This window comes from Episyrphus balteatus, chromosome 1, assembly GCF_945859705.1.
Source record: "Episyrphus balteatus chromosome 1, idEpiBalt1.1, whole genome shotgun sequence".
Taxonomy (NCBI): domain Eukaryota; kingdom Metazoa; phylum Arthropoda; class Insecta; order Diptera; family Syrphidae; genus Episyrphus; species Episyrphus balteatus.
This window is the reverse complement of record NC_079134.1, coordinates 28,049,559-28,070,551: the sequence shown is the minus strand read 5'-3', so window position 1 is coordinate 28,070,551 and position 20,993 is coordinate 28,049,559. Positions and strand designations below refer to the sequence as shown.

Genomic DNA, 20,993 nt, shown 5'->3' with positions numbered 1-20,993 from the left:
GATTTTTTTGGCCCACCCTTATGCATATAGTTATGTACATAAACAAATTTGTTTTCATCTCAAAACTAATTACCGACCAACTCTCTGAACACTACACATGAACATTCGAATCGGGAAAATTGCCCACTCCCTCTCTCACTCAACTCGAATTTGAGTGAAAAACAAAAAACCATCTGTCATTCGTTTCCGATTTCTTTCTGTCAGAAATTATTTATCGAGCGAACAAAAAAAAAATAACAAATTTGTTTTTATTTGTAGAGGTAGTGTAGCAACATCAACAACACTGTAGTTTATTTATATCATCTCTAATCACAATTTTTGTATTAAAATAAAATTTATCTCCATTCAGATAAAGTAAGTAAGTACCTATAAAATATTCTTCTGTGTGTACTTTAATTATAAATGTACGGAATAGAATAAAATTCTCTTTGTTTCCATTAAAATTTAAGGCGTTTCCAACCAACCATAATGAATCCATTGATTGTTGTCACAGGATTTGGACCATTTATTGGTCATGAAGAAGTCAATGCCAGTTGGGAAGCTGTTCGCTTATTGCCAGATTCTTTAGAATCTGATCAAAAAGTCGAATATAAAATTGAAAAGAAACTTGTGTCTGTCGAGTATGATGATGTCAACAAATCTATTGATGGAATTTGGGCAAAAAAACCAGCGGTATGTATTGCTTACCCAAAAAATAAAGTGAAAGTAAAACTTTTTTTATTTCGTTGTTACTTGCGATTGCGATATAAGGTACTTTAGGGCAAGTTTAGGATTAGTAAAAAAAAATCGAACTCCAAATAACAATCAGAAATGACATTACGATGAAAGAGAATACTAAATAAAATGCACGACTGGGTCGCGAGAACTTGCTCTTAGGGTTCAAGTTGCTAGAATGCAATTTCGTTTGTTTTATTAAGATACATTTTTAGAAAAAAAAAATTCAAAATCGTTAAAGCCTTTTTTTAAAAACTATTTTTTAATAAATATGTAATTTTTTGCAAAAAAAAAGTTTTGAAATAAAATTGGTTTGTCATTTTTAAGAAATCACTTAACAACTAAAACCAAAATTTCAAAAAAAATTCAATGTCCGGTTTTCGAAAATTTGATTTTTCAAAAAAAAATTCTCAATTTTTTTTTTTTTTAATCCAAAAATTATTTTTTTTTTAATTTTATTTCGGATTAATATTAAAATTACATATATAATTGCTTTTGTATAAAAAATGTCGTTGAAATACAATTGAATCGGTGATTGTTAAAACAACATACATAAGTAACATTTTTATTTTTTTTTTTCAGGAGAGACAAAAAACTTTGTATTTTTGACGACGCGGCCGCATTGACAATTTTACCTTTAAATTCGGTTTAGAGGCCTTCTTAGGAGTTGAAACTAACTAAAAGTTTTAAAAAAATATCTTTATCAAAGAAGATTTAACAAAAAATATTTTGTATATGTTGTTTTAACACCCAACGTTTTGTTGGTAGTCAAAACCACTTAATTACTTGGAAATAATGTTGTATTGACACTCATTTTACATCCAAAGTATTAGCAAATTTAATGGAAATGAATAAAAGACCATCATAATTCAGCAATTTTATTAATACATACATTAAAAAAACAAGAACATTAAACAAATAGGCGAAAGTGGACGTTTCACGGCCAGCAATGAATTTGTTATTTTTTGAGGTAGTTAAGTCTTACTAATATTGTGCAAAAGTTTTATCCTTGTGACGCAGGTACTTCAAAATAGTATAAAATGCATTTTTGCATTTAACACTTTTTATTGATTGTCTCATTGAATTTTAATGTTTATTTGAAGTGAAAAATATGATGGTTTGTAATTTTCCCTGAGTTTAAAGACCTTGATTTTGAATATCAAACCAATAGAACCCAAACTAGAAGCGAATTTTTTTTTTAGTTTGCATTTTCAATTCTTTGCTGGTATTAATAGCTTGAAAACTCTAGAACAAAATGTCGAAGTTAATGGCTCAGGGAAAATAAATTCAAAATAAAAATTAAATTCAACATGTCCTTCACACATTGCAAGATGCATTACTAATACTAATATTGCAATATCTTACATTCTTAATCCAAATGAAGAGAAAAATTCATAGTAAAACTTTTTCCTAAGATATAGTTTTTTTCATTTGGTACCAATTTAATTTATTAACAAGAACATTTTGAAAGATGCAATTGCATTCCAATGACCGCGAACAACTGACTGACACTAAATCATCGAAAACCTGTAAGAAACAACAGTTTACTTACTTCGTTTTTCCAGCGTTGAATGTAAAAAAACAAATTAATATGAAGTACTTAAGGTGTTTTAATACCCAATTTCAAAATTGGCAGAAAAGATATGTTGTTTTAGCACTAAATGCGTATTTTAAGCTCGAAATTTTTTATGCTCCAAACATCAAATCATGTTGGTTTTGCTCTCAACGCTAGTTCTACCCATAAGCAATGCAAAACAGTTATAAAAGTGGTTTCAAAAAATTTGTCACTTGTGTTGTTTTAACAATCACCGATTCAATTAGGAATTTGGTAGAAAATCAGATTTAAAAGAAACGGTTCTATGGCATGATAATGATTTTCAATAAAAAAAATGTATCAAAAGATACCTAGATTTTGTTTAAAAACTAACATTTGAATTTTTTAACAAAATCGTTTGAGTCGTTTTCGAGAAAATTAAACATTTTCGAAATTAGTATATGAAAGGTACCGTTATTTTTGGTCCAAAAAAATTAACTCCCAAAAACCCCTCTGTAGAGTCTCCAAAAAATGATACATACCAAGTTTGAAGTCAATCGGTCCATCCGTTTAGGATGTAGCTCCTTATACAGACAGACAGACTTCCACCATCTTCGCATTCTCTATTATCGTAAGTAATATCATCGAAAATTGTTATCAAAACTTTTTTTGTACGAATGCATAACTTGTTATATAGTACCTATATTGCAAGTAAAAAGTGTGTCCCGTAATTCTGTCTATCTGTTCGTCTGTCTCTATCTCGAGCTGCAGCCAGCGATGCCAAATTGAGGGATTTTCTCCGTTTTTTTGGGATTTTTTGACACAGGAAAAAGGGGAAAACGGAACAAAAACATTCAGCTTAAAACATTCAAGTCTTAATACCAAAACTTCTTTTTACAACATTTAAAATTCAAATTCATCATATTATAAAGTATTCAATAAAAAAGCACTTATTTGAGAAAACCCTTTAAAACAATTTCGAATGCCAAATGAAGTGATTACCTCTACGATTTGGCATTCGAAAATAATTTACCAAATTATCAACTTTTTACTGTATTGTTTAAATTTTAATTGTAGCAATTTACGAACAAAAGTACATGTGTTTTAAAAGGGAAGAAAGCGGGAAAAAAATAAAATCAAAAAAAGGAAAAAAAAATTGTTTTGCATGGAACAAAAGGGAATCGACATGGCAAAAGTCTGGAAACCAGCAGCCAGCAGACCAAACTTCTAATCCGATTTGCTTCAAACTTAGTAGTTAAAAGTTTTAACTAATTCCATAGAGGGAAAATTGAATTTTTTTTTACCACAATTTATGGTTCCTAATTGCCTTATGTCTAAAGTGGCAGAGGTTATTTTTCTCAAAAACGGCTAACGATTTTGAGTAAAGAAAATACATATACTGTGGTAACTAAAATCCTACTTTTGAAACAAAAACAAAATTTTTTTGAACAATTATTAACAGTACCTGCCATAGAACCGTTTTTTAGATTTTTGACTTTCTCATAAACGACTTGGACGATTCAGCGTATAGAAGCGCCTAAGTAGTCGAAATATTAAAATATTAAATATTAAATTTTCAGTTTTGGATTTTTTAATAAATTTAATTTTTTTTTTTTTTTGAAAAAACAACTTTTTGAAAACGGGTTGATTGTTTTTATGTGTTAAATAATATTTTCTTAAGATAAACATACCAAATTTTGTTTTGAAAATGTTGTTTGAAGTTTTTCATTGAGAAAAAACGGTTCCTTCAATTTTCGAAAAAAAAAACTTTCCAAATATTCTTTGTTATACAAGTAACTAAACTGGATACTCATTTTGAAAACTTTTCGTAGTTTTAAAATCAATTTTTAGTCCTTTTTTTCAGTTCTTATAAAATAAAAGATAAAATTGAATAGCCTAAATTTTTTGTTTTAAGCATAAGAGCAAGTTCGTCCGACCCAGTCGTACATTTAATTTTTGTTTTGTAAATTTGAATACAAAAAACACAATTTGGTTTGATTGAGTAATTTATTTTAATTTAAGCTTGTAATCCATTGTGGTGTTCATGGAGGTGCCAACTGTATTCGCGTTGAAGAACTTGCCTACAATCACAAATTCAATCGCAAAGATTACTCTGGCAAGAAACTGTCCGGTGGGAGTGCGTGTTTAGCGAACAATGGCACTGCTTGTAATCTAATCCGGACTAAACTCAATGTTAAGAAAATCGTCGAAAAGACTAGTCCACTTTGTGGTTGTGATGAACCAATGGTTTGCTCTGACGATGTTGGCAACTATTTGTGTGGTTACATTTACTTAAAGTCCTTGGACAAGAATAGTTCAAGGAGTTTGTTTGTTCATGTGCCTCCGATTGATAAGCCTTTTAGCAGCCAGGAAACAAGTGACATGGTTTATAAAATCATTGCAGAATGTATTCGTCAGATTGAGGCTATTGAAGAGAATGGAGAGGCTGAGGAGTATTGTGATGCTGAAGATGATGAATTCTGCGATATAGAACCATGCCATTGCGGGGACGAATAAAATAAGGTTTCATCCAAGTTACAAGAGGTTTCTATTTACAAAAAGTTAAAAATGCCTTAATAACAAAGGATCTGCCTGCCTAACTTCTATTGCAGTTATTTTAACATTCAGTAATAATTTTGTAGAAATAAAAAAAAATATATATACAAAGATCCTTCCAAAAAAATGCATTAACACAAAAACATTCACCAATCAGCGTCAACTATTTTAATTTTTATTTATTTATAAACTATTAATCTACTTATATTTTTTTCATATATGTATATGAATTCTTATTATAACACTTCGGTGCATTAAAAATAAATATTTAAACTATTTACAGTTACTGTTACAATTAAAGCCACTTATTTTATTTTATGTGTTTTCAAGAATTGCTTGCATTATTTTAACTTCAATCAAATTAACTCGATCTCTAGGAGCATTGCGAAGTTTATTGGCAATTAATTTGCCAAATAAATCAAATTCATCCATTTGTTCAGTGTTATTTGAAACAGGAGGTGTTTCAGGTTGTTGAGGAGGTGGTGGGGCTGTTTGAGGTGGAGCTGTTGCTGGAGTTGGTGGTGGCTTTGCTATAATGACGTCAGAGTTGTTGGGGTTCATTTCCATTGGGTAAATTGTAGTTGTGATTGTGGGTGGATTACTACTACTCACGATACAATTACTACTGGTTTCACTAACCACATCTTCAGTTGTGTAATTTTGATCATTTTGAACAAGATCATCAACACTGGTCAGTATGCTATCGGTTTGTTCAATTAGGAATGAAAAGTCTTCTGGGCGAGCTGAAATGATGAGAAATATTTAAATATTAAGATAAATTTAAGGAGTTTGAAAAAAAAAATAATTACGTTTCTTTTCTTCTGGTTGTTCTTCAAATTCCACATCTGAGAGCTGGCACCTGAAGGAAAAAGGATTTTAATAAAAGTTAACACATATTTTTTTGATAAAGACATGGTTGTGCCAGCACGTAATTTGGTACAATCTAGTTGACTCGATACAATCGATCAATGGCACTTTCTAATTTGGTTTAATCAAGCGTTTTTGATGGAGAACCTTCGATGGAACCACATAAATATTATTTTACCAATACTCAATTGTATCAAAGTACGTTTTGGGGATCAAACATAAAGTAGTGTCTTCGTCAGAGGATAATTACTTGTCGTTTGTCATTGTGTCATTAATAAAAGGAGATAGTAATAAGCCAAATATCGATAGGTATAACAGATTTTTCGAAATAACCGTGGGATGAGAGTCTACAGCCATATGAGAGTACAACAGTTAATTGCTGCTCTAAAAAATACAAGACCGCAAAGATCCAAAGGAAAATCATTTTTGTATGAATGGGAAAATTTTAGAGAGGCACAATATCATCGGAAAGATATACGGCCATTGAATAATTATATATAGAAGTGACACCGATAGTTTCTAGCGCCACACAATTTTATTTTTTTCGGCAATTAGATGTACTAAAAAATCCCCAGAGAGAATGGAGCTTGTCCTAGAATATTATGTTTCCAAAAATTTGTTTTTAAAAAAGGAAATTTCTCTAATACAAACCTAAGGAAACTAATATCAAATAAAAATAAATTGTATCGACACGTCGACATCCTATAATAGAAAAAAAAATAAGGAAATTTAATTACTCACACATAAAACATAAAACAAATATCAAACAAAAATAAATCGTATCGACACATCAACATCCTATAAATGAAAAAAAGAAAATAAGGAAATTTTACTCATACATACAAAATTACACAAATATCAAACAAAAATATTGAAAAGTTAGTTGACATTATAAAAATGTATCCATAGTAACTCAAAACTAAAAACAAGAATTTTTGTATTAACGACGAGAATTTCAACAAAATTAAATATTATTGTTGTATATCCTAGTATATTTCAATAGTCCTAATAGCGTAGGTGACAAGGTGATTGCTTTTTACTTTTGCTCTCTGAGTTCATTTCCCCACAGAGATTGCTATTTTTTTATATTATATTTTTTTGGCAATATTATGAAATGCGTAACAATCAGCGCCGATTTTTGCTGAATCGAAACTTAAACATTTAATTACAACATAAATCCTTATGTCACAGTTTACGCCGAAGAAAAAGTAGAGCATAAAAGTTTATGTTCAAAATAAATTATTTAAGGTTCGTTTCAGCAAATGGCCCTTAAAGAAAAAAAGAAAAGCGTTAAGAAAAACTCAACGTAATATTGAGAGGTAAGAGTTCAAACCAATAAGTCGATTTCGTTCAAACTTTTTGTTTAGGTATTGTTGATTTCAAGTAGGGGAAATTGAAATTTTTTGACAAAGATGGAAGTTTGCGCCAAAGAATTCTGAATAAGAAGTTTTATTCACCAAAACTTATCATTAGTAAATTTTATTTTCTACAAATTTAAGGCTGACTTAAATATTTATCTGAATTATACATATTTAACCCTACAAATAAACAATTTAATACTCAGGTACAAGGCTAACGCTCATAGTTGAGTTTCATAACCATAAAATTTAACCGAGCTTTTAACCTGAGTTGTTTTATACACTAGCCCAAAAAGTTAAAGGAACAAAGCAAAATTCGTGATAGCTCCAAAACAAGTACCTATTCGATTTGATTTCTTCTACTTAGATAGATTTTTAGAAAAAAAAAATTTCAAAATTCAAAAATAAAATTGGTATGCAATTTCGTAGAAATTACTAATCAACATTCAACTAAAATGTAAAAAAAAAAATTTAATGTCCCGTTTTCGAAAATCTGATTTTTCAAAAAAGTGTTCAATTTAATTTTTCTTTACCTAATCCAAAAACTATTATTTTTCCAAAGTTGAAATTGAATTGGTAGTTTGGCAGAAAATCAGATTTGAAAAAAAAGGTTCTACGGTAGGTTAATAATAATTTTTAAAAATTTCCATGATTGCCCAAATACTATTATATAATTTTTTTTTAAAACAAAATCACTGGTACCGTTTTCGAGAAAATTAAACATTTCCGAAATTGGTAAAGGTATGACATGTATCGTTATTTTTGTTAAAAAAAAATTAGTTCTAAAAACCCCTCTGGAGAGTCTCCAAAAAATGTATTCATATCAAGTTTGATGTTAATCGGTAGATCCGTTTAGCTGTAGATAGACAGACTGACAGATTAACCAAAAAATCTAATACTAGTAGACTACCACCTCCGATGGAACAGGGCTATAGTTATGCCATGTCTGATTGTTATCTCAACTTTTTGTTTTGTACAAATGCATAACTTGACTATATAGTATCATGACAAAATAAAAAGCATGTAAGAGCTACACTCTTTTAGTTTTAGGATATTAGAACCAAATATTTTATTTCAAATGGTAAAATAGGAAAATCATTGGAACTATCCAAAAACCACATTTTCTTACATTTGCGATCAAAATAGTTTTTTTTTTTCAAATAAACTCAAATTTTTGTGAGTTTATTTGAACATTTTATTAATAAATAACGTTTAAATTTTAGATAAAAAATTAAAAATAAAGAAAAGTATCCAAAAAAGGTACGAAAAGATTTTTTTCAAAATATAACATTTTATAAAAACTTTAAATTTTCATTTACAACTGCAAATTTGAACAAAGCCGTATATCCAAAGTTCTTGTTCGCACACATAAATCATTTCAAGCAAATAATCGAGGTAGTTTCGTATTGCATTAAAATACTTTGAAATATGTATTAAAATACTTTAAAATAATGTGTAATATGGCCATATTGTATGAACTTGATCCTTACCTAATCTTGCATTATACGGTTTAAGAAAATAGTAAGTATATGCCACAATGCATGTGATAGGTAGGTAGCATATGAACTACAACTTTGGCCTAGATGTTTTAACAAACAGCACCCTAATCAAAATTAAATAAACTCTCTATAATAAAAGAAAATCTTCTTGTCGTTAATAAAAACAGAAAAACAAAATCCTTTCAAATATACAAAAGAATCAAACATTCAAAAATAAATGTTTGATTCAAAATATTACAAAAATTAAAAATAAATTCAATTTGAATATTACAGAAACAAAAATAAACAAACACACTACTAACACAAAACAAAACTAATACAAATACAACAAATATAAATAATATTGTAGTTGTGGTTACTTAGTAACCAAAAGTCCTTTTCAGGAATTTTTCGGCCATCGAATACACAATCCTAAAACGATTGTGGCGCCACTCCTGTAACGATTGTGGCTCCACCCCTCAAACAAAGCGGATTTTTTTTCCGGTGTCACTTCTATATATAATTATTCAATGATACGGCCATATTGAAGTATAAGTATCTGTCGGAGCGTAAAAACTCTCCGATTCGAATGATTTTTTTAGTTGCATTTAATCAGAATCGGTTTCCCCCAAAAGAACCAGAGAACCAAATAGGACCTTAACAAAAACTTGCAAGAGCAGATAAAACCTTCGGGGTTGATTTTTAAGATTCTTCAGTTATTGTTCCGTTGTTCCATTCAGTGTGAATCGGTGAAATGTGCCCGAGAGAATTCAAAGACAAGCTCAACAGCTTGTCAAGAAGTTTAAAAAAATAAAATTAAACCAGTAAGCTAGAGACACATCTCGCCCTAGAGTCTTGTTTGTTGAGGCTGAGACCCAACCTGGACTGTGAGCGACACCTTAAGTAAGCTGTTCACTATTAAACGGTAACGATTCCATTTTGTTTTTGAATTTTTAAATTAAGAAAATATTGTTCAATTGATCCAATTCAACTCCAAAACAGGGTTCGAATCACGGCCGCCGTCAGATTATCTGAGGAACACTGTTTAATGAATTAATAGACACTTTAGGGTGTCCCAAAAGTAATGGATCAAACAAAATATGCTGATAGGCCAACTTAAGGGCTCTCAGAATTTGGTAACTTTTTTATCCCAAATACTAACGGTTTTCGATTAAATTCAGTTTTTGTGAAATTTCGAAAAATCGCTACTTTGCAAAAGTATTTTGCTTCCTCCGCCCTTAATTGATTTTTGTTTTTTATTATTTTTTCACTAAAAAATTGTCCAATAATAAGAAACAATTAATTGATCAAAATATTTTTAATTTCGTACGCCATTTTGCTGCAGATTAGTTAACAGTTCCAAGTTTTATAAAAACTCAATTTCTTACTTTTATTTCAGAGCAACAAGCTGAAAAAACTTTGTATGCTGTGACAATGGTTTATTATTTAAAAAAGTTGTCCCGGTATTGCAGTTTTCAAAAAGGTATAAAAGTTTCCAAAGTTGAAATTAGATTGAGAAATATTACATTTTGAATTCAACAAAACAAGGTTTTTAAGAGCAAAAAACATACCTACGGCAACAACTACAATTCGAGCCAAGCAATGCTCAAGGAGGCAGAAGAGAAGCTCATGGCGAAGAAATGAAAAACATATTTCTTATTTTAATAGGAACGTCCCACGTACAATATGTAGCCCAGTTTTGGGTTATATACAAAACACTATTTGGCAAAGAAGAAGAAAAGATCAATTTAACGAATCTAAAACTTAAACACATTAGAAGAGAAGAGTGAATGATTGCCATGATAAGTTCAAACGAGAACTCATCTTCGATATTGCGATCGCATTGATAGTATAATTATAATGGTCAGTTTTATCAATAATCAATGCCTTTTTGAGTTATCTGAATTCAAAGCAATAATCAAGTGTTACAAAAAATAGAAATTTAAAAATAACAAAACTGAATAAAATTAAAAAAAATGCATTATAAATTTACCCCAATTGTTCATCATCATCCAAAAAGCCCAAATGATCATAGTACTTATATTTGGCTATGCATTTCATTCCATCTCGTTCGATATTACGAATTTTCTTATATCGATCACGAATATTTTTCCAGATTTTCTGTATCCGTTCAATTGGAACAATTTGGCCCAAAGCATCATAAACTTCTTCCCACATAACTTTTTTCGTAGCTTTCACTGTGGAAAGTTTGCTCATTTGTACTTCATAGAGAATTGGTCTTTTAGCAACTTCTTCTATAATTGCTAATCCAATATCTAAAAAATATTAATCGAAAATGAGACAAGCTTGATAATGCTACAAAATTGTCTTAAATACCTTTTGTCATTCGTGAAGAAGAAATCTCATATCTCAGAATATTTTCTTCAATCATTTCATTTGACAAACTAGATTGTATATTCTGTTCATCCTCCTCCTCTTCAGTGTACTCTTCAATTCCGTCAAAATCATCAGCTTTAATCAGTACATCATTATTCTCTTCATCTAAAACTGGTAATTGGCAATCATTTGAACTATTTCCATCATCAATTTCTTCACTATTAAATTCGAAACGATCCAAACTGGATGTGCTCACAGCAAACATTCTCTCAGTGGGAATTTCAATGTCATGTTTTCGATTCAAATGTTTCCACAAATTTGACGAAGAGGTTTTACTTTTGTACACATGAACCCGACCTTTGTTATAGCAAAGCATACAAAGAACTCTGTCATCAGGTTCGTCCTTGAAATTATTGTCTCCAGTGGAAGTATCTTTAGTTGCAAGGGCAAAGTACTTCCATACTCCACTGGGATTTTTGTGACGATTCGATTGACGTGTTTCATTGTAAACGATTTTGTATTCACTGATTATTTTTTTCTTATTGGCATTGCCATTTATTGAATTATCATCGGTATCTGTGTCAGTGTGGATGATTTTGAAGGAACCAATTTCATCATTTCGTGTTCGTTTGAGGGAAACATTGGAGTTTGGGGTTTCCATTTGGGGTTTTTTTTCTGGGAATTGAAATCAAAACAAATGAATATTCAAAACAAATGGATAGCTAAAGATTTCTTAGCCGATTTAGAGCCGGGAATATGTTTTTTTTTTTTTGTTCACTTCGGCTAGAGAGGAGCTGCTAGATTTTAGCTGACAGGCAAGCGGCCATTTTTTTTTTTCAAAAAGATCTGTTTCATTTCATGATGGCATCAAATTTTAAATAATGTAAGGTAGAATACACACTAAACAATTAGGTACCACACACAGTACACATAATAAGGTAATATATTCCGAACGTTGTCAAAATTTGTTTTTCAAAAATGAGCACCAATATGTCAGGTCGGCCTTTAATTTGTATATTTCAATCGCAGTAAACAGGAAATTTGTTTTTGTTTTAATTTATAAAGTGTTACTTAAAAATATTATAAATTGAAAAATAACAAATTTTCTTCGTGTTTAATCGCGGAAAATGGTAAATAATTGTTTAAAAATTAGTGGTGTGCGTGGTTTATCGGTTTTTGTGCGTTTTTCGTCGGTATTTTAAACAATAAAGAATTCGGTAGCTGACATTGGTCGCCAAAGTGTCATGTTTTGACAATCTGGCGACCAATGTCAGTTCGGAATATATTACCTTTTTATGTGTACTGTGCAGTGGTACAAACGTTACTCAGCTTTGTTTTGTACAGTCGGATAAATAGGTATTAAACCATGGTTGAGCAGTTTTTCTTTTTACCCTTTGAAGTCAGCATAACATTTTTTTCTCATACATAACGCACCGAGAAAAGTATAACTTCAAAAACAATTTATATAAACGTTTAATTAAAAACAAACTGCGTGTATTTTGGTTGCCACTTTCAAACCCATCCATAAAATGTTAAGGCCAGTTGTACAAACGTGGTTCAACTTTGGATTTGGCTATTTTAACATAATATGGAACTGTAACCAGTGCTAACAGCACTATTCTGACTAACCAGAATAGGGCGTAAACCTCAGCTTTACCACGGATTTCAAAAGATAAATATTGCTGAACCACCGATTTAAATATTTATACAGCTGGCGTTTAAGCCTAGTACGAAGCTGAAGCGAAACGAAAAGTTTTGAAGTCTCCAACGTCAATAGCGGACATATTTAAGAAAAAATACCATCGGGTATTATAGAAAAGTAAATATAATAAAAATACAAATCAATTAATTCAAAAAAAAAAACATCAGAAAAAAAGTTTGGAAGCAAAAACAAAACAAATTTAATTTCGTTCAAGATTTCGTTACGAAAGTATGTAAGGAAAATTTCGTTTCGCTTCAGCTGCGTACTAGGCTTTAGAGTCAAACCGATTTATATCTTCAGTTCCCATACCAACAATTTTTTACATACAAAAAACAGTCACCTCAGTTTTCCACAACTCCATGCTCCAAAGTAACAATTTAACTTCATAAGCCTGGTACGCTGCTCGCGCTAAATTTTAGCTGAGATAAAATTCCCATACAAGTTATCGATAACTTGTATGGGATCCATTTTATCTCGGCTAAAAATTTTCGATAATTTGTATGGGAGCTAAAATTTAGCGCGAGCAGCGTACCAGGCTATAAGGTTCAATGCAAGCTATTTTTTGGCTTGTGTAATAGCCTTTTCACACCAAGCCAAAAACGCGGTTTTTGCGAAAAAACCCAAAAACCTATATCAAAAACACAAGTTTTTCCATACATTTTCCATAAACCACAAGTTTTCGTAAAACACAAGTTTTTGATTAAACTCGCCAAAAACCTGAAAATGAAAACATTCAACTCCAAACGAAATAACCAAACAAACCTTTTGAAGAATTCAGCACAAATTCAGCAGACAAAAAAAAAAAATGAGAGCAGACAAAAAAAAAAGAACTGACAGAATCAGCTGTTTTACAAATGCAGTTTGTTGATTTTTGCAACTGGTAAGAAATATTTTTGTATTCATTAACAAAATATTCTGTATAATTAATCAAATTTCTTTTCATTAATTGTAGAAAATGGCAGAGCAGAAAAAAAAAACAAAAAAAAAAGATGTCCAAACGATCTTCTTCATCAAAAATCTCTTCTCAACTTTACTAATTAAGCTATCTGGATGCTACTTCGAAGTCGTTTTTTTTCCTTGTATTTGGTGTCTCAAAGAGGAAGAAACTTTGCAAAACTTTTATATATTCCTCTGTTTTATGTTAATGAATTAAAATTATTTATTTAAATTGTCAGAGTTCCTTTTATTTGATTAATTTTGTGAGCTCAAGCTGATTTAAGCAATAAAAATTAAATCCCATCGAAAACTTGACATTTGGATGTCAAAATATTTTAAACGTCAAACAAAAACCTGTAAACTTGTAGTGTGAACGCTTTTCAGGTTTTTGAAAACTTTTTGCCATAAACCGCGTTTTTGGGTTTGGTGTGAAAAGGCTATAAAGGTATAACTACAACGGCCACTTTTTGCAAAAAGTGAAAATTTTCAAACTAATTTTGTGATTAACACAAAATTAAAAATAATGATGCAGAAAGCTTATTTTTTGATTTAAAAAAAAAAAACAATTTTTTTAAGTTTTTTTCCAAAAACTAATAGCGATAAAAAAAATAAAAAAAAATGTTTTACTCTTGTAAATTTCAGACTTTTTCACTTTTTAGGTAATTGTGGTTATGACTTAAGAAGAAGGACAGGTTTTTTCTACAAATCATTTTGGGCCACATTACCTAAATTCACCAAGGCCTTCCTTTTGGTGATGAACAGCGTAAAATTACCTTATGGAGATGTTTTTATTAAAGCTATGACTTTGGATGTTATAGTAATAACCTCATTTCGCTAGATAGACCTCAAATGAGATAATTGCCACAGAAATTACAGACAGAGAGAAACAAAATAAGTATTCAACCATCTGAACGAGCCTAGTACAAAAAAAGCAAAAATAGCTCACGAACAGCTCCATATCAATTTGACGTTAGCTGTCAAAAATCACAACTTTCCGTCTCCCGTGGTTTTTTCTATTTTTCCAAATGATATTGCTGGATTTATAATTTGTTTAAAGGAAAAATAACAAAAATTTCCCAACAAAATGTTACGAAGTATTACTTCCTTAGCCATTACCAGGTAAATTATACCCTTATATTTTGTTAAACATAATTTTTCATCCAAATCATCCCAGGCTACCGACAGTAATTGCCGTACAACACATGTCCGTCTATCCACCGACCTACATTGATCCTGTCTTCAAAAAGGAAAAACAATCATTCCTCCGTGAAACTGGAGAAACATTAAAATTGGCTCATATGCCAATCAAACCAGCTCGTAATAATGATACCTCGTCGGTGTTTCATGATGATATTTTGAGCAAATTTACAAATTACGTAATGCGCAAAGGAAAAAAGGTCCTGGCGCGTGATTTGATTGATAGGACTTTTGAGAATATCAAACGAATTCAATTGGAACGTTATAATCTGGCTGAAGATCCAGAAGAAAAGTCAAAGATTGAAACTAATCCATTGAAGATCTTGCATATGGGAATTGAGAATTGTCGTCCACTTTTACAGTTGACACCGATTAAAAGAGGTGGTGTCACTTATCAAGTCCCTGTGCCAGTTACCACCAAGAGATCTTACTTCCTTTCTATGAATTGGTTGATTGAGTCTGCTCAAGAGAAAGAGAAGAGTGTTCATTTTCCCGAGAAGTTGGCTTGGGAGTTGCTAGACGCTGCTTCCGGACAAGGTCGTGTGGTGAAGAAGAAGCAAGATCTTCATAAGCAAGCCGAGGCAAATCGTGCTTATGCTCATTATAGATGGAGTTAGATATTAAGTTTGTTTTTTTGTATTTCTACTTTATTGGCTTAGACAAATAAAAATTACTTAAGCATAACCATCTCCAAAAACTCTTATGAATCTTTCAGCATCACGAACTAATCCAAATCTTTGGAGTAGTTTAAATGACTGTGATTCATCCTCACGGTTTGTAACTGGTTGATAGAGATTGATTCTTCGTTCGGGTATTTCCCAGGGCGTTAAGATATCTTCAATATTTAAAACATGATGTTTCCTTCTGCCCCAAAAGTCGACATAACCCAGTTTGACTTTGTCATTATCTTCGTTCATATAAATAAATCCGATTAATTTATTAACTGGCAAACTGCATAAACTTAATGTTATTACTCCAGTTACTCCTACAAGACAAACTTATTACTTTTATTTTCAAGTTTCTTAGTTTCATTTTTTACCTAAAGTACCAAATACAAATCCAAAATTTGGAGCCAAGTGTCCCGCTTGTTCTAGAGCTAAGACAGCAGGTGTACCAGCAGCTGTTACAATAGCTTGATATATTTTCATTTTGTTAAAAGCTGAAGCTAGCCGGATCAAAGGTAATCGGTAGATTTCTGACCAGTTTTCTGTGTCAGTGTGTTGTAGTGATTTATCGGTGGTAGCATATCTGACAACTGATGAATTTAGTTTGGGTGTGTAGAGATTTTTAAATAGTTTAATTGTATTTATTCTTTGAATCATAATTATTATTAATTTTTTAAAGAAAAAATGCAAATTTTCAAGAAAGATAAATAAATATATAAATTTTTCAAAAGTGAGGTTATGTTTAATATTTATAGCTGTCATAATAAACAGTGCTGGCAACATAAAAAAGAAAAATAAGTCATGGTTAAGAGATCCCACTTTACTTATGTCGTTTTCAATTGGAAACACTCAAGGATTCACTCATTCTGAAATCCAATAAAACAGTTTAAATCGCTTCCACTCAATTCATTTTTTTTTGTGTTTGTGTATTTTTCTTTGAAATTTCAAATGTCAAATATTCATATTAATTTATTTTTCTTTCAAAAAAAAAAATCTTTAAAATTGTTCAAAAATGTTAATGCTGAAGAAATTAATGGTGAAGTTGGCTTCCAAAATATTTTAAGTAAATTTGAAAATTAATTAAAAAATGTATTTCGGAAAACAATAATTTATTTCAAAAAATAAAAAAAAAAACATTGATTGAGTGATTAATTTGACTTTCAAATATTCATGTGTTAGTGCTTTTTGAGTGAATTCCGATTTTAAATCGAGAAGAGAATTTCTCTTCTGAGAAGCATTTTGGCTGTCAAATTCGTGTGAATAAAACACTTTCAGAAGGCTTCTGAATGATTCCGGACGCTTCCGGAGAGCCAATCGAAAACGACATTAAATATAACAAGAAATCGAGGTAAAAAAAAAATTATTAAAAGTACCTTTGTATCAGGATTTCTCCAAAAACTGTGTTTTTTTTGTAAAGCCTGGTACGCTGCTCGCGCTAAATTTTAGCTGAGATATTCCCATACAAGTTATCGATAACTTGTATGAGATCCATTTTATCTCGGCTAAAAATGTTCGATAATTTGTATGGGAGCTAAAATTTAGCGCAAGCAGCGTACCAGGCTTTAAGGTATAACTACAACGGCCACTTTTTGCAAAAAGTCAAAAAGTGAAAATTTTCAAACTCATTTTGTGACAGTTTTTCCGACCACAAAATTAAAAATAAAAATGCAGAAAGCTTATTTTTCGGTTCAAAAAACAATTTTTGTAGTTTGTTCCAAAAATAAATAGCGCTAGAAAGAAATAAAAAAATTTTACTTTTGTAAATTTCCCACTTTTTCACTTTTTAGGTCATTGTAGTTATGACTTTAACATACAAATGTTCAAATTTGATTGCAATCTTGAAATCTTCATTTCTCTATTTCTTTCTTTTCAAAAGACAAGAAATGAATACGGTAATGTATGTCATATTTCTTGCAATAATTTATTTCAAGTGTATGCCTAGGGTAAGGAACGTGATTATGTATTAAAAAGTACTAACAAATTTCCAAGTAAAGTAGCAACCCTATTTCAATCAGTGTCGGTAATACAGTTTTGTTTATATCGAGAAATGTCATTTATATTTGACATCAAAACACAACACGTGCAGAATTATTTTTGTTTCCTCAAAAAAAGTTTATAAATTTAATATCTTTAATAAAAACTACAATTAAACTAAAAAAATAGATGGCAACTAATATTAAACTTAAAGAAGCGTAAATATTTTATCATATTTCTTTCAAATCATCTCAAATTAATACCAAATTCCATAGTTTCGAAGCTGAATCCCAATTTGGTGCATTCTATACTGGAGGAATCGTAGCTTGGACATCGAGTGGTGATGAATTCCTTTGTCAAGATGTTGGCAAAATCAATGTCATTAATATCGATAGTGGTAATATAGTTAATTCAATTGGCGAAGAAAAATCTGCTGATGTAGATGAAGATGTTGTTTATACATTCGCTTTGAGCGCCGATGACGAACATGTCCTAACCGCTCACAAAAGTGGTCTATTGAAAATGTGGGAAAAGAAAACTGGCACATTAGAGAAAATGTGGAAAAGTGCCCATAAAGGTCCAGTTGCTAGATTAGCATTTCGTAGTCGAGGAAATGTCGTTGCTTCTGGTGGATCAGATGCATCAATTCGAATCTGGGACTATGAACGAAAGACATGTTTGTGTGCTTTTCGTGATAGTCAAGGGGTGGTAGCTCTTGTGGTCTTCCATCCAGATATCGAGAATAATTTGGTATTTGGTTCGGGAGATGACAACAAAATTAACTGTTGGGATTACGCCACAAGAACCCACAAAGTCACTTTCACTGGTCATTATTCAAAAGTTACAGCTTTGTCTTTTGACACAGATTCAAAGATCATGGCTTCTGTTAGTAGAGATAAGGTTTTGATTCTATGGAACATTGAAACCGGGGCACAGATAAAGGTTCTTCCTTTATATGAAGGTCTTGAGGGAGTTTGTATTCTCCCCAAAACTCTGATACTTCCAAACGGATTCGATCTAGCTGCTGCAGAGAATAAAGACAAAACATTCGCTGCAGTAGCTGGAGAGAATGGTTATATCCGGGTTTGGAATTGTTCAGATGCTAAGAATATCTACACTCAGACCAATAGTTCGGTTTCCAAAGCTTCCGAAGATGGTGGTTTAGCTGTTACTCAACTTCTCCAATGCAACAAAACCAATCAATTGGCAATGGTAACTGCCGATCACAATATCATTGTCCACAACACCTCGACGTTTCACTGTGCCAAACAGTTGATTGGTTTCAGTGATGAAATACTTGATGTTTGCTTTGTGGGGAAGAACTCACGGTTCTTGGCTGTGGCAACAAACAGTTCAGATATTAAATTCTATGACACATCCAATATGAACTGTTCAATTTTGAAAGGACACTCAGATATTGTCCTGGCATTATCTTCACATAAAAACTTTTTACTATCCTCATCGAAAGACAACACAATCAGAATCTGGGAGATGGATTCTGGATCATTTACAGTTAAATGTGTTGCAAAGGGGACAAAGCACACGTCGAGTGTGGGATCAGTAGCGTTTGGTAAAATGTCGCATACAATTTGTGCTTCAGCAAGTCAAGATACTTGCCTCAAAGTTTGGGAAGTACCCAAGACATTCAGTAATAATTCCTCAGATGAAGTTGATTTGCATTCTTTGGTGTGCACAAACACAGCCATTGCCCATGAAAAAGACGTAAATTGCGTGGCCATTTCACCAAACGATTTAATTGTTGCCACAGCATCGCAGGATAAAACTGCAAAACTCTGGGACAGTAAAACCTTGTCGCTTTTGGGAGTTTTGCGTGGACATCGTCGAGGAGTTTGGTGTGTTCGTTTTTCACCAATCGATCAAATACTTCTGACCACTTCGGCTGATTGTAGTCTTCGGATGTGGTCACTCACCGATATGACTTGTTTGAAGACCATCGAAGGTCATGAGAGTTCAGTTTTGCGGGCGGAATTCATATCCAAAGGAATGCAATTGGTCTCGGCTGGTGGGGATGGTCTTATCAAATTGTGGAATATTAAAAATAGCGAGTGTACCTTGACTTTGGACAAACACGAAGCTCGGATATGGACATTGGCAGTGGCTCATGGTGAGACACATTTCTTTAGTGGAGGAGCTGATTCAAAGTTGATACGATGGAAAGATGTGACCGAGGAGAAGAAACTGGCTGAAATTCAAGAGCGTCAAGAAATGGCTGCTCAAGAGCAAGAACTGAACAATTTAATAGCCCAAAAGAAAATGTTGAAAGCTCTACGATTGGCTTTGAAGCTGGAGAAACCTTATTTGACATTGAAAATTATCAATACAGTTATTAAGAACGGAGAATCTGGTTTGCCGGATACCATCAAGAGTTTAAATGAACTTCATAAAGAGAGTTTAATGCGACATGCAGTATCGTGGAATACAAATAGTAGAAATTGTCGACCAGCACAACTTGTTTTGAATATATTGATTAATTTGGTTTTAGCTAACGAATTTAAGCCATCGGGAATGGGAAAGATGATTGAAGAGACATTACCTTATACGGAGAGGCATTTTAAGCGAATGACAGAGTATTTGAAAGATTTGAAATTTATTGAGTTTACACTTAAATGTATGCAGCCTCATGGTGGTATGGAAGTCGATGTTGTAGATAAATAAAATATTTTAAGATATAAAAAAGATTACATATTCTTCATTTTATTTTGTTTTTTTTTTTGCTTTTATATTATTTCTTTAAAAGCTGCACGTTTATGTAGTTGGAGTCCAAAAAAAGAATCTCTTTATTTGACGGTATATGTACAAATGTACATACATACATGCAAATTTGGATCAAAAATATATACCAGTGTTCAGCAGGTACCACCACAGATGAAAACCATGGTTTTTTGAAAAAAAAAGTCGAAGCAAAATAAAGTTCACGACTTGGTTCACGAGTTAAAATTTCTTAAATTTTTAAAACATTTTATATACAAAGGTAAATGTATATAAAAAAAAACATAAAATTGGTTGTTTATTTATTTTCTTTCATTAAACATTCAGTTTTATAAAAAAATTTTCAGAATTGTCAGAGCCGTTAAAAAGAACAAAAGATTTTTTTCAATAAAATGTGTTGTTTTTGAATAAAAATATATACTTTTCGAAAGCATCATAACACTCATTCGTTTTTTTTTTCTGAACTCGAATTAACCGGTTATTTAGGCCAAAAAAGGATGTTTCTATTCTGTTGGCCGACCTCTGACCATCAAATGACTCAAGAACTAATAAAAATGAAACCATTGACTTGGAGCTGTTATAAATTCAAAAAAATCACCTATTAAAAAACCCTTTAGAAAATATGACTCTTTTTAAACGTATTCAGTGCTACTCTTTAAATCATACAAAGCGTAATTTTAATAGTTATAACTCTTGATAAAACAATTGAATCGATAATTTCCAAATCAATTCAGTGCAGCAGTTAACGACTGGACATAAGTGGTTTTTGAAATGACCGATGCAATTGTAGAAAAGATGTTTTTTTTTTAAAGATGTGGCTTCTAGCACAAAATGAAAAGTCGTTATGAAAATAATTAAACCTTTAAAACTTGCGGATTTGTAAGTTTTTTTTTTAATTTAATAAAAAAAAAATAACAACAAAACGTATAGAGTCCCCAAAAATGT

General features: G+C 31.3%; 5 protein-coding genes and 1 long non-coding RNA gene across 7 annotated transcripts; 4 read left to right on the top strand and 2 right to left on the bottom strand.

The window, feature by feature from the left end:
- Positions 1–240: 240 nt before the first annotated feature.
- Positions 241–5,104, top strand: LOC129905375 (pyroglutamyl-peptidase 1). Of its 2 annotated transcripts, none has more exons than XM_055980851.1 (3): positions 241–354; positions 450–672; positions 4,271–5,104. In XM_055980851.1, the coding sequence occupies exons 2-3, from the start codon at positions 469–471 to the stop codon at positions 4,763–4,765; spliced, it is 699 nt and encodes a 232-aa protein (XP_055836826.1). In that variant the 5' UTR covers positions 241–354; positions 450–468; the 3' UTR covers positions 4,766–5,104. The 2 variants fall into 2 exon arrangements, with proteins under 2 accessions (XP_055836826.1, XP_055836825.1); XM_055980850.1 differs by having other exon boundaries at positions 243–358.
- LOC129905372 (arp2/3 complex-activating protein rickA-like) lies at positions 5,088–11,658 on the bottom strand. The gene is made up of 4 exons (XM_055980845.1): positions 10,845–11,658; positions 10,501–10,783; positions 5,614–5,663; positions 5,088–5,547 (listed from the first exon to the last, which is right to left on the bottom strand). The coding sequence occupies exons 1-4, from the start codon at positions 11,503–11,505 to the stop codon at positions 5,120–5,122; spliced, it is 1,422 nt and encodes a 473-aa protein (XP_055836820.1). The 5' UTR covers positions 11,506–11,658; the 3' UTR covers positions 5,088–5,119.
- A 1,707-nt stretch (positions 11,659–13,365) lies between these two features.
- Positions 13,366–13,720, top strand: LOC129905379 (uncharacterized). Its single transcript, XR_008770608.1, has 2 exons — positions 13,366–13,426; positions 13,499–13,720. It is a non-coding gene; the product is annotated as an uncharacterized LOC129905379 (long non-coding RNA).
- Positions 13,721–14,442: 722 nt separating this feature from the next.
- LOC129905378 (28S ribosomal protein S7, mitochondrial) lies at positions 14,443–15,363 on the top strand. The gene is made up of 2 exons (XM_055980853.1): positions 14,443–14,601; positions 14,657–15,363. Exons 1-2 carry the CDS (start codon positions 14,567–14,569, stop codon positions 15,294–15,296), a joined length of 675 nt encoding a protein of 224 aa, XP_055836828.1. The 5' UTR covers positions 14,443–14,566; the 3' UTR covers positions 15,297–15,363.
- Positions 15,354–16,099, bottom strand: LOC129905377 (transmembrane protein 186). Its single transcript, XM_055980852.1, has 2 exons — positions 15,719–16,099; positions 15,354–15,664 (listed from the first exon to the last, which is right to left on the bottom strand). Exons 1-2 carry the CDS (start codon positions 15,999–16,001, stop codon positions 15,354–15,356), a joined length of 594 nt encoding a protein of 197 aa, XP_055836827.1. The 5' UTR covers positions 16,002–16,099.
- A 1,315-nt stretch (positions 16,100–17,414) lies between these two features.
- LOC129905369 (transducin beta-like protein 3) lies at positions 17,415–20,031 on the top strand. Its single transcript, XM_055980840.1, has 2 exons — positions 17,415–17,536; positions 17,594–20,031. Exons 1-2 carry the CDS (start codon positions 17,508–17,510, stop codon positions 19,992–19,994), a joined length of 2,430 nt encoding a protein of 809 aa, XP_055836815.1. The 5' UTR covers positions 17,415–17,507; the 3' UTR covers positions 19,995–20,031.
- Positions 20,032–20,993: the final 962 nt, after the last annotated feature.